This window comes from Hyperoodon ampullatus, assembly GCF_949752795.1.
Source record: "Hyperoodon ampullatus genome assembly, chromosome: 1".
NCBI classification, from domain to species: domain Eukaryota; kingdom Metazoa; phylum Chordata; class Mammalia; order Artiodactyla; family Ziphiidae; genus Hyperoodon; species Hyperoodon ampullatus.
The window spans coordinates 198,140,789-198,154,847 of NC_136914.1; the positions used below are offsets into that span (position 1 = coordinate 198,140,789).

Here is a 14,059-nt window from a genome sequence, read left to right on the forward strand (position 1 = left end):
GCAAGATAAAAAGAGAAAAGATTCAAATTACCAAATTACAAGCAGTATAGGAGAGACCACTACTAACCTTACAACAATAAAAAGGATTATAAGGGGAATACTGTTGATAATATGTATGCCAAAATATTAGATAATTTAGATGAAATCAGTGTAAATGCCTAGGAAGACACAAACTACCAAAACTGACTTGAGGAGAAATAGAAAATCTGATCAGACATATGTTGCAGGTTGAATTGTGTCCCCCAAAAAAGATAATGTTGAAGTTCTAACCCCTGGTATCTGTGAACATGGCCTTACTTGGAAATGGGGTCTTTGCAGATGTAATGAAGTCAAGATGGAGTTATACTGGATTCAGGTGGGTCCTAAATCCAATAACTGGTATCCTTATAAAGTGAGAGAGTTGGAAACACAGACACACACACAGAGAAGAAGGGCATGTAAAGATGGAGGAAAAAATTGGAGTTATGTTGTCACAAGCCAGGAAACACCAAGGACTGCTGGCAACCAGCAGAAGCTAGGAAGAGGCAAGGAAGGACTCTTTCCTAGAGCCTTCAGAAGGAGCCTAGACTTCTAGACTTCAGAGCTTTGAGAGAGTATAGTTTGTGATAATATAGTAGCCCTAGGAAATTAATACGACCTAGAACAAGTAGAGATTGAATTAGCCATTTTTAAACTTTCAAAAAAGAAAAGCCTATGGCTAGATGTCTTCACTGGTGATTTCTACCAGATATTTTTAAAAGAATTAATACCAATTCTTCACAAACTTGTCTAAGATAAAGAAGGAAGATTTCCTCATTCTGTGAAACCAGTATTATTTGAAAATCAAAACCGGGCAAAGACACAAAAAAACAGAACTACAGACCAATATCACTAGTCCATAAAACTACACACCAGTATCACCACCAAAAATCCTTAACACAATATTAGCAAACCAAATCCAGCAACATATAAAAGCTATTATACACCATTATTAAGTGTGATTTATCTCAGGAATGCAAGGTTGGTTCAACACCCCAAAATCAATTAATGTAATACAATGTATTAATAGAATAAGTGGCAGGAATCACATGATCATCTCAATACATGCCTCCCCAAAAAGCACTTGGCCAAATCCAGCACCTTTTCATCATGAAAACGCCCAACAAACTAGAATAGCAGGGAACTTCCTCTACCTGACCTACGAAAATACACAGCTAACATCGTACTTAATAATAAAAGACTGAACAGTTTCCCCCTAAAATCAGGAACAGGACAAGGACGTCTACTCTCATCATTTCTCTGTTCAGCGTTTTACAAGAGGTTCTATCTTTGGAAGTTAAGCAATAAAAAGAAACCGAAGTTATCCAGATTGTAAAAGAAATAGTAAAAATATCTGTATTTGCAGATGACATGATACTGTATATAGAAAATCCTAAGGAATCTACAAAACACTATTAGATTAATAAGCAAGTTCGGTAGAGTAGCAGAATACAGGACTTTAAAAAAATAGTTGTATTTCTAGACATTAGCAGTGAATAATCTAAACAAGAAATTAAGAAAATTCCATTTACAATAGCTTTAAAAAATAAAATATTAGGAATAAATGTAACAAAAAGTGGAAGACTCATATACTGTAAATGACAAAACACTGTTGAAAGAAATTAAAGAAGATCTAAGTTAATGGAAAGACATCCCGTGTTCATGGATTGGAAGTTTCAATGTTATGAAGACGGCATTTTCTCCCAGATGATCTGTGCATTCCCTGTCAAGACACTAGCCAGTTTCTTTGCAGAAATTGACAAGTTGATCCTAAAATTCATATGAAAATTCAGGAGACCCTGAATAGCCAAAACAATCTTATAAAAGAATACATTGGCAGGACTCACACTTCCCAATTTCAAAACTTACTACAAAACTATAATGATCAACATGGTGTGTTACTAGCATAAGGACAGATGTATTGAGATCAATGGTATAGAATTGAGATCCAGAAGTAAAATTTATGGCCAGTGTTTTTTCACAAAGGAAGTTGGACTCCTTCTTATACCACACAGAAAAATTTAGTTGAAATGGATTATAGATCCAAAAGTAAGTCCTAAAACGATAAAATTTTTAGAAGAAAACATAGGAGTAAATCTTCACGACCATGGGTTAATCACTAGTTTTTTAGATACAATACCAAAAGCACAAATAACAAAAAATAGACAAATTGGAATTCATTAAAATTAAAACCTTTTTTGTACTTCTAAACAGTAGCATCAATGAAGTGTTAAGAAAGCTTATGGACGGGAGAAAATATTTGCAAATTATATGTCTGATAATGGACTTGTATCCAGAATATATCAAGAATTCTTACAGCTCAACAATAAAAAGATAAATAGCCCAATTAAAAACTGGGCAGGGCTTCCCTGGTGGCGCAGTGGTTGAGAATCTGCCTGCTAGTGCAGGGGACACGGGTTCGAGCCCTGGTCTGGAAGGATCCCACATGCCATGGAGCAACTAGGCCCATGAGCCACAACTACTGAGCCTGTGTGTCTGGAGCCTCTGCTCCGCAACAAGAGAGGCCGCGATGTGAGAGGCCCGCGCACCGTGATGAAGAGTGGCCCCCACTTGCCACAACTAGAGAAAGCCCTCGCAGAGAAATGAAGATGCAACACAGCAAAAATAAATTAATTAATTAATAAACTCCTACCCCCAACATCTTCTAAAAAAAAAAAAAAGAAGTGGGCAAACTGTATGAGTATACATTTCTCTGAAGGAGATATTTGGCCAATAGCCCACAAAAAGATACTTAACATCAGTAGTCATTAGGGAAATACAAATCTAAATCATGAGATACCACTTCTTGTATATTAGGATGGTGTAATCAAAAAAATAACATGTTCATGCGTATGTAGAGAAATTGGAACCCTCATTGCTGTTGGGAATATAAAGTGATGCAGCTACTTTGGAACATAGTTTGACACTTCCTCAAAATGGTAACACAGTTAGCATATGATCCAGAAATTCCACTCCTAAGTATATATCCAAGAGAAATGAAAATATATATCCACAGAAAAACTTGTACACAGATATTAAAAGCAGCATTATTCATATCACAGTAGACAAAAAGTAGGAACAACCCAAAAAAGTTCATCAACTGATGAATGGATAAAATATTGTATATCCTTAGAACGGAATGTTATTTGGCAGTAAAAAGGAAGTAAATACTGATATATGGATGAACCTTGCAAGTATTATTCTAGGAAAAAGAACTCAGTCACCAAAAAACCAAGTATTGTATAATTCCATTTATGTGAAATTTCCGGAATTAGTTAAGTCTTAAGAGACAGAAAATAATACAGTGGTTGACCAAGGTTGGGAGAATGGGGAGTGACTGTTACTGGGTGCAGGGTTCCCTTTTGGGATACAAAAATGTTCTAAAGTTAGATTATGGTGATGGTTCCACACTTACGTGAATATACTAAAAAAGCATTGACTTTACTTTAAATGGGTGAATTGTATGGTGTGTGTATCATATCTTGGTAAAACTGTTTAAAAACAAAATGAATAGATGTGACTGTCATTATTAGGAACCAACTAAAAGTAAGCTGTATATTTCAGAGTACAAGTTGATAAATTGGTGTTTGGTTCAATAAAGAATATGTAGCAACTGCCTTATTGAATGCTAGGTTAGTTGCCCTGTGTTGATTTAGGTTTAGAAAGTAGCCTGAATGCTACATTAAACATAGTTTAAGTATAGATACTCTGTTCAAAGTCTGACTACACTGACTGAATGTAGGGCTAAGGACTTAAGTATAGTTGTGCCGTGTAATGTCTGATTTTTGAAAATCAATAAACAATGAAATGGCATTAAAGTATAATGTAAATGAGGATTTTATCAAACTCTCTAATACCTGTTCCTGATACATTTTAAATGTTAAATCTGTATCAAAATTAGATTATTTTTGTGATTCATTTTTAAAAGTTACTTTCTTAATAATTTCTTTAATCCATAGAAGAGAATGTTGGCAAATACAACTATAATAGAGGTTTTTGTAATGATTCATAACATTTAAAATATTTTGTTAAAAAATTTTTAAGCTAATTATATGGCAAACTTAATATGTCTTACGTGGAAATGTTAAGGGATTGTTGTTTTGAGTGTGCGAGAGTTCTTCATAGTGAACTATTTACAATATATAATTGATGCTGAATGTGTCTTTGCAAAATACATAATTTGGTTGCACTGTTGACACAGTCCGGTGATGGGGAAATCATAGAAAACGAATTGCAGATATCATTGGGTATATTTAAAATTTTTGAGGAAATCATTTGTGGATTGTAACATGCCTTTGGTATCTTGTTTACTTCCTTTTCATTGTGCCAAGGTATGTCCCATTTTCTTATTTAGAGCACTTTTAAGTTTTTCATGGTATAAGTAAATGCATGTGTTGATACATTGCAGTGAAGAAAATTATATGCACTTGAACTCTTAAAAGATGTACTTTTTCTTCATACTCTTATATTCTACCATCATAGTTTCCTGTTTGTTTATTAGCTACAAGGGTGGAAGTAAGTGTAAAGCTTTGTCAGCCTAGTCCAGTGCTCCTGCAGTCTGAGAGCATATTCTGGGAGTCGTCTAGTGCAGCATTTTGAAACTTTGTGATTAGGACACACATTTTTATATTGCAAACATATATATATATATAAGTATTATATATATATATAAAATACTGAAGTTTTTACCCTTAAGATACTGAACTGTTTAACTCTTATAATGCAGTGCACTCTATTTTTCAGTTTTTTTCTTCTAGTGCTAGTTTTGACCTATTAGTTTCACAACCCACTAAAGATTCGAAGGTTACCATTTATAAAACAGTACTCTAGGGACAGAATTAGGAATTCAGGTACGTTATTTTTGAGTTTTCCCTCCTAATGGCCCTTTTAAAATGTTTGTTTTGCGTTTAGAGAAAATATACTAGGAGGGCAAACATGATTCTCAAATGAGATTTGGTGTTTAAGATATCTTTTTATCTGAGTTGGGTTGTCTATAAACTTGCTGTAGTGTAATAAGAACCGATGTATTTGAATGCTCAAAGAAATTTTCCCTTTAGTAATTATAGTTCAGTTAGAGTTAACCTATAAATTTAAACAAAACTCATAATCAAAAAACATGGATTAAAAACACCCAAAGCATATCTTTCTATTCATTTTGCTTTTGTACTTTTCTGGAGATAAATATTATCCTGAAGTTTTAAAATATTTTAATTGTATTAAAATGATTTGTCTTATCTGTTACTAACATTTGTCTTTGATTTTGGATCTGTGCTTTTGATATTGAATGGGGAAAGATTTTTGTGCAAATATTTCACCAAATATTTTTGCAGGGACACTTAGTCGGTCTGGATGAACCAGCTTCGGGAGCTGGGCAAGAAGCTCTGCTTAAACGAGAGCAAGCAAAAATCATTCGATTCGAGAGACAAGCAGAAGAGTTCCTCAATGCAGTCTTTTGTAGAAAAGGTTGGTTCCAGTGAAGAATGACATTTAGCATCTGCTTGTCTTATCTTAGTCTCCTTAATTTCAATGTCATTTTTAAAAAGAATTACCTTTAAAAACATTTTTCTTTATTGATAGTATACTTTATAATTCTCTATATTCCTTTGGTCAAGTTAAATTTGGAATAAGGTGAGGCAACCCCTCTCCCTCCTTCTTGCTCTGCAGTGATGGTGCCATGTAAGATTTAGTTAAATAATTCTTAAAATTGTTATGAAAGTGTGAAAATTATAAGGTCTCAGTAGTTCTTTATTTTGTTAGACAAATTTTCTTACATAAATAGTCACTGTTGGGAGTTCCCTGGTGGCCTAGTGGTTAGGAATCCAGGCTTCCACTGCCGTGGCCCAGGTTCATTCCCTGATTGGGGAACTGAGATCCTGCAAGCCACGCAGAGCAGCCAAAAACAAACAAAAAAATTCACTGTTTTAGCCACTGATAATCATAAAGCAAACTGTAAAATTTTAGTAATTCCTCACTGAAATTTCATTTGGAGAAAAAAATATAAAACTTAATCTGAAAATTAGATTTGCAAACTTTTTTTCTCCTTGATGCAGCCTTGTTTTACTAAAAAAATTTAAATTATTAAAATTAGAGAAATTGTTTCTAAATGAATTTGTATTCCTTAGTTATGCCATCCCTCTAGTTCCAAGATGGAGGTTACTATGACAGGCTCTAAAGTTTTTTACAAACTTCTGATAATGCTGAATATCCTTATTTCATCTTCAGCAGACTCAATGATTCCACTTTCTTTAATATTTCTTCACGTGTTCTAGTTTACACCTCTCATTCCTTTGGAAATTCCCTTCTTCTTTCCGAAGTCTGAGGGGTGATTTTTGCCTGTACACTAGTTAAAAGTCTGATAAGTGCAGATTCTAATGGGTTGGTTACACTTGGAGACCAGCTGAGCTTTTGGTTAATGTGATCAATATTTTCAAAAGGGAGTATGAGGTGAAGTGACATATGAAATTAAGGAATGCATAAGATTTTTGTTTCCAGAGGCAATTTTTTTCTTCTTCCATCAGATCCCCAGGTAAAATTAAATCTTTTAGTACTTCTCACTTCTCTTTTAATATCCTCTAGTACTCTCTCACCTAAAGCTCCCAACCAAGGATTCCATGCTCACAGTACCATTTCCATAAAGTACCCTGATTCCAAAATTATGTTCAAAATGTTAGTTTTATGAACATTTGATTATTTTATTAAAGTAACTCACATTTAGTATATAAATGACTGATCAGTTCTTTCAGTTTATTAACTAAATAAAATATTTTTCCAGCTTCTCTGCTACTCCTCTCCTTTAGGATGTTTACTGAGTCATGGGTCTAATGCTGCAGGAAAATACATTATCTGAAAAGAGGAACTCCTCTTCCTAATTTACATGGAGGAACCACTTGTCATCCACTCTTTGCTTAGGGGGAGTTAATGAGGTTAATCACAATCAGATAGATGAAGAGAATTCTAACCTGCTTCTCTACTAGTCCCATCCCTTTGTCATGTAGGTATAACTTAGGTTAAAATTCTTGTAAATTTTCTTATTTAGAAATTTAATTTGGGGCATATACCCTTTTGGAGAGGAATTCTTACCTTGGAATCAGTCTTGAGAGATGAGAATCCTCTGAAATTGTATGTAAAGTTAAGTTTGTGTATTTGTCTGTCTACTGGCATATGATGCTCAGAGAAAGAACTATTGCTTTGCAGTTGCAAGTTTCCCCTTTATGTATTAATATTGTTATTTTTAGATATTTTATTAATCCTCTTGGAAATGTCTCAAAGATGGGCATTAGTAGTCTTCAAATTAATACCAAAAATGTTCAGTATCCAGAGATATAACAGGCAGTTTAATCTGAGGAGAATATTTTGTTTTTAATAAATAATTCAGGTATTTGGATTTAGTCCTTTGTTTCCAAGTATTGCAAATTGTATGTTTTAAATAATGGAGTATGAACAGGTAATATATAGCTAGGTAGAAACATTAGATGCAAATAAAAGTAGGCTTTTGTGGTAATGGACTCTATAATAAATTCCAGTTTAAGAACAATAAACCTTCTACAGCTGTCATAATCATTTCTTTTCAGCTTGCTTTGTCAGTTGTCTCAGAAAATTTGACACTTTCCTAAAAGTTAGGTTTGCATTTTAAAAACATAACAGGTGGCTATGATGTAGCATTCACGTGTTTTTCTGTAGTTTTAACTTTGACCTGATTTGTTGTTTTTATTTGACTCAATTGTGCATGTTCCCCTAAGCATGGCTAGGTTTATAGATATTGTGTTTTAAGTAAACGAAAGAATGAAATGTGTTCGAGAAACTTTCAAAAGACGTAGAAATTCAGATGGCAGAGATGTCATCAATTCGTAAACATGAATTGTTTCTTTATTATATTAGTTATTCAATAAAGAGGCAAAATATGCTGCAGGCATTTAAAGCTCAAAGGTAGCAATTTATGGTCTTTATCCTAAAATCTTTGACTCTTTACAAGTTTCTTTAATATTTATTAATCTAGTTAAACACAGAGACATCTCATAAATTACTTCATTTTGCTTCCTATTTGGAAGCTTTCTTTATTATATATTATCCAACTTTTCAGAGGATACAAAGGTACAATAACATTAAAACATTAAATTATATACAGTCATTCAGAGGATTGTATGCTGTGCAAGAAAAAAATGGATCTTAAATAGAAAGAAATATTGATAAGAAAACCCAGTGGGTAGAGAGATTGAAAAAAGCAGTGTATGGCTAAAAATGTTTATTAAAACATTTAAGGAACCATTGTCAGTGATTGTAGTAACTTCTGAACCTTACCTAGTTGAATGAATACCTTTATCCTTAAACCATCTAGCATACTCATAGTCTCTATTTATAGAGAGGAAACTTAAGGTTAAAAATACTTCTTAATAGAACAGAAATGTTATTATTGGTAGAGCAAACCTCATTAAACTCCAGAGAATTAAATAAATATTCTGACTTCATGAGTATCTTCTGATCCTGAATATTGTCCTTCAGAAAAAAAATTGTTCTTGGGAGTCCTGTGTGATTTTAATGTGTTTGTTTTTTGTGGTGATTTTAGATATTAATAGCTATTAGTCAGTTTTGCTGACTAAATCAAAGTTCCTTACAGCTCCAAAATACTATAGGTAAAGTAATTGACCTTCTATGGTTAATGTTTAAAAGAGCAAGGAAACTCAAGTTTTCTGAGACCCATCTTCTAAAGCCTAGGAAGTGTGGGAAGGAAGTATAAAGGTCACGGGTGGAACTTTTTTTTTTTTTTTTTTTTTTTTTGCGGTACGCGGGCCTCTCACTGTTGTGGCCTCTCCCATCGCGGAGCACAGGCTCCGGATGCGCAGGCTCAACGGCCATGGCTCACGGGCCTAGCCGCTCTGCGGCACGTGGGATCTTCCCGGACCGGGGCACGAACCCGTGTCCCCTGCATCGGCAGGTGGACTCTCAACCACTGCGCCACCAGGGAAGCCCACGGGTGGAACATTTTAATCAAGGGTCTGCCACTAACCATCTGTACAGATTTGAAGAGGCCACTTACTCTTTAGATCACATTTATCTCATTTATTGTTTTTTTTTAAGAACTATTTGTTGATTGATTTGATTGATCCATTTATTACTCAACTAATATGAATGTATACTTTACACCAAGATTAGGCGCTGAGTATACAGGGGTAAACAAACATAATCTCTGCTTTTCTCAAAAAGCGTTTAGTCTCCCTGATAGCGTGTTAATGACAGAGATGTGATGGTAATATATTTACACAAAACATTTTCCATCTTATTTTACTTTCAAGGACCCTTCCAGTGCTGAACGTTTTATGAGTTAATGAATTCATATGGTCTTTATTTTAAAATTAACATTGATTAGAAATTGATAACTTAGATGTTTATTTTATTGCTTCCCTATCCATTGTGTTCAGTGGTTGGTAGGGTGTAAAGAACTTATGAAAAGTACATGGTCTTAGGCTTTTGAGATTTGGCATTTAAACTCAGCACAGAGGATCTAAAAGTGTGGTCCCCTGACCAGCAGTATCTAGAAACTTGTTAGAAATGCCAGTTCCTGAGCTCACTCTAGAACTGCTAAATCAGTAACTCTGGAGATAGGATCCAGCAATCTGTTTTTACAGGCCCTCAAAGTGATTTTGATGAATATTAAAGTGTGACAACTATTGCCCTAGCTGATCATGAATCTTAATACTATCTCCTTTATAATCTTGATATGCCTTCAGTCTTTTAGCAGAAAGTAAATTAAGCCTCATGAACTGAGCATTCCATTCTTCAATTATATAGGAAGCTATGGTTGAGTAAAGATCTAGGGGAAACCAGATGTAATCTATAGGTGGTAAACAGGGGAGTAATTATTTCATTTAAAAAGAGTTTTGGGATTTCTGTATCAGGTAAGTGATTCTTGCCCATAAGATATACTATTGGTTATCCCTTTATTTGACTTCATAATCGGGGGTGGGGGTGGTATTTAGAAATAATTTTATTAAAATTTTATTTTTAAAAATCTGCAACTTTTATAAGCCTGGAGATTAAAAATATAACTCTAAGAGGGAATACTATTTTTAGGATATTGCATTTTAAGAAAAAAAATAAAATGAAATTTTGTTTGCTTGAAAGCTGTCTCTTTTTAGTACATTGTCCCACTTTAAAAGTAAATAAATCTTTGTTTACAGACAGTCCCTGGGTCTCCGACCCCAATATTCCCCTAGTGGCCCGTGAGATCATGCAGCGAATGATCCAACAATTTGCTGCTGAATATACCTCAAAAAATAGCTCTACTCAGGACCCCAGCCAGCCCAATAGCACAAAGAACCAAAGCCTGCTGAAAGCATCTCCAGTCACCACCTCTCCCACGGCTGCAACTACTCAGAACCCTGTGCTCAGCAAACTTCTCATGGCTGACCAAGACTCACCTCTGGACCTTACTGTCAGAAAGTCTCAGTCAGAACCTAGCGAACAAGGTATGGTTTGATGTCAAGATCTCCTCTGTCCAATTAGAATACTTTTAATTTGGGGAGAAAATAAAGTATTGGCAAGTAGGGCACCAGAAGCAATAATAGGATAAACTAATGTGATTTTTAAATTATTCCTGACTCTGCAGTGATAGAGAAGAAGTATAAATTGGCTTCTTTACCCATCAATAGTTCGTAGTCATGATTGATGTACCACCCAGAAAGTTAGGTGGTTACAGCTGTTACTTGATATTTGTAGAAGTAGTTCACACTTTCCCAAGCATTGTCATATCCACTGTTTTTAAAACCCCTTTGAAAAATTAACTTTCCACCCTTTCCATCAATGTTTAGGATTAACACCTATCTGAGAAATAAATGCATCTTGTCAGATAGAAGTTATATTCTGCAGATGAGATCATGAGGCAAAAATATGTGTTATTTGCATTTTTTTAAAAACTCATGAGGTTAGAAATATTGAGAAGACAGTAGACACACTCCAGGTTGTTAACTGTATTCAGTATTTTATAAATACACACATACATACATATACTGTATTATAAACTAATTAGAGTATTTTCAAAAGGTAATCTGTTGGTGAGGATCCTAATTAAGTGAAGAGGTTAAGAGGGTGTCAATTTTGCATAGCAGATATTTCTTGAGTCTTTGAAAAGTTACTCTCTTAAGTAAATTAAATATCCGTGTTGCTTTGTGATCTCATTTTACCTTTAATTTCACAAAGATGAAGTGAGCATTTCAACTCTGCCACTGTTTGAACCACTACAAATTGTAAATTGGTGATATCTGTACTACTGAGATTTTATTGCCATAGAAATCTCATAAAAGTGTGGATTTATTGGCGAGAAATACATGTTTATTTTGCAAAGTAAATAAGTTTAATTCTTCTAAGAACCTCTTTGAAAGAACTTTATTTTGCTTATTTTAAGTTGTTTATGAAGGAATGACACTTAATGGACTGGCTTTAGTCGCTTATCAAAGATATTTTTCTGAATAGCTTTCCTTTGCCTTCTTTCTCTTTGTGTGTAGTGAGCAGCAATCAAAATCTCTGAAGTTCTGAGAGATTTCCTAGCAGGCCTCCTAGACCTCCTAGTGTCTTTGGTTACGGTGTTTGTAAAGTTGTTCTTTTCTATTTTATTGAGGATTGTTTTCTTTACCACAGATTGGTAACTTTCATTAAAAATCTGTTTGCTCTAAATATTGCATTACAAGCTTCAGGTTTACAATAGAATGACAGCATAGAGGTTGTATCTAAAGTATTAATAATGGAGATTAACATACAAAAATACAAATTGGTCTAACTTCTTAAGGCTAGTGTTTATGCTTGAGAGGTATGTTGTGTTCACGGCATGCTCTTACCAAGAGAAATTTGAACTAGATGATAGGATTATAGTATATAAACCTTAAATGAAACAAAATTTTTAGAAGTGTATTTCCTAATGAATTTTAATGTGTTTCAACTTAAATCACAATATCTTCAGTGGTAGATTTAAAATATGTTGCCTATAATATGATTAGACAGACTATGAAAATAGTACTGTCTTTGGTTGGAAATATTTTAAGCAGTGCATTTGCTTGTTAGGTATCTAATTGGGTTAGATGGCTAATGGGATACTTGGTTCTATAAGATTACATTTTTAGAAATATTAGTGACTCTAAAGGACAACACTTACTGTGTATGAGTTGTGGGCTTTTTTTGGTTTATAAACTCAGTTGCATATTTATTTCTAACTGCCTGAAATAGGGAGTTACAGTGTCCTCAGATACAAGTCCCAAGTGGGTTCTATATTGGGGTGACTTTTAACATAACTAGATAGCAGGCATCTCTGCTGGCCAACTGAAAATCAGAGGCATTGAGTATTATCTTTCTTCGCTGTTAATTTTGGACAGAATGGCAGCTTTAGAAGTTATTCAGACTATGACTTTTCTTTTCTAGACATGTCTATGAGGGGAAAAAAGTCTTTGGGGAGAATAAAGTCTTCTAATTTTATGTTCTAATAACATGAATTTGTGATTTGGTCTAGCATCAGTAAAAGAAAAAAATGGTCATCCCCCGAGGCTCCCATCAGTATCAAGACTGTTTCATTCTTCTTTCTTTCCTTAAACTTTGCCCATCAACTTATAATAGCTTATTCATCGAAAAACCTTGCCTTTATAAATATCAGCAAGTAAATTTTGAATCTCTGCTGATTTTTCCCAAAAGATTGACTCCAAATACACAAGTTTTGCAGATGGGTCCGAAGAGTGATTAGGATACATGCAAATGATAGGCAGTTAACCACTGGTTCATATTACATATTATTTTGTACAGTTATATATGTTTACTTTAACCAGATAAACTTGTTTTTAAAATGACTTTTGTATTTAAATTTTTCCAAATCTAACTTTTATATACTCCTGGTGTTTCAGGTAGACTTAGCTCTTGAGAAATTTGGTTTTATAATTCATATGACATTGTGGCATTAAACTCACATACTTTGATCAAGGTAAATTTAGAAAATGACATCTCATAGTTCCATTGCAGAACCTCATACTGTGTAAACTGCTATTTCTAATATCTCACTATATCTTAACATCTTTAGTGTTAATGCTTTACCTTTGCTTTTGCCCTATTAATGAAATATTTAACCCTTGGATATATGAGATATAACAAACTTTACTAAATTTATGTCACTTCGGGAGGAAAAATATCCTGATTCTATTAACAAATTGGTTTTGTAACTCAAAGTATATGGCTAGTTTTATCTGTTTAGTTGACTAAGCCTACTGCTTTGACATTTTTAGCCTATTCAGTTCATATTTGCTCCCAGTTTTTAATATCCTCAGGTGTTTCTTTGTATCTCTACAGACGGTGTACTTGATCTATCCACTAAGAAAAGTCCATGTGCTGGCAGCACTTCCCTGAGCCATTCTCCAGGTTGCTCCAGTACTCAAGGGAACGGGTAAGGGAAAATATTTGTGGCCTTCCACAGTTTTATAGGGGACAATTTATCAAAGATTGATGCCAATCTCCCCTGTATGTTTTAAAACTTGATCCTTTAGAATAACACTGTTACTAGGTGGGCCTTTAGTAAAATTACTTTTAGTCTATCAATCAAGTAAAAGCACAATCTGAAATCTAGAATTGGCAAATATAGATCAGTTTTGCCAGTTTAGTACAAATAGTAAATAATCAGGAATATGGCAAGAATGTCTTTGGACTTTTTGTTGTTGAGTGTTTGGGAGTGTGAAACCCAACCTGAATAATTCCAGAGTTCACATGTAAAGGCAGTATTTTGTGTGCTGAGGTTGTTGAATGAAAATTGGGCTCCAGTATTTAACTTGGTATCTCTAATGGAGTATGGGGGCTGTTCGTTTTTTTCTTGTTTGGTTTGGTTTGGTTTGGTTTAGTTTGGATTGGTTTGGTTTGGTTTGGTTTGGTTTGGTTTGTTGATTTGAACTGCAGTTTTAATTCTGTGTGGCAGTTCAGAAAATAATTGTGTGTATTTTTTGTTTTTATTAGATTAGACCGGTTGTAGATGTTGATAGATAACATCTTAGGCTGCCAAGACATTATTACTTGCTCAGTTTTG

The 14,059-nt window shown here is 34.1% G+C and overlaps 1 protein-coding gene across 2 annotated transcripts in view; it reads left to right on the forward strand.

Annotated features, from left to right (window-relative positions):
- Positions 1 to 10,243: 10,243 nt before the first annotated feature.
- LCOR (ligand dependent nuclear receptor corepressor) overlaps positions 10,244 to 14,059 on the forward strand; it is a gene marked incomplete at both ends in the record, with an annotated part of 34,124 nt that continues 30,308 nt past the window's right edge. For both annotated transcript variants that reach the window (XM_079716208.1, XM_079716209.1), the window contains 2 exons: positions 10,244 to 10,481; positions 13,336 to 13,429. In XM_079716208.1, the coding sequence (XP_079572334.1) occupies positions 10,244 to 10,481; positions 13,336 to 13,429 (332 nt within the window). The remainder of the gene's footprint in view (positions 10,482 to 13,335; positions 13,430 to 14,059) is intronic.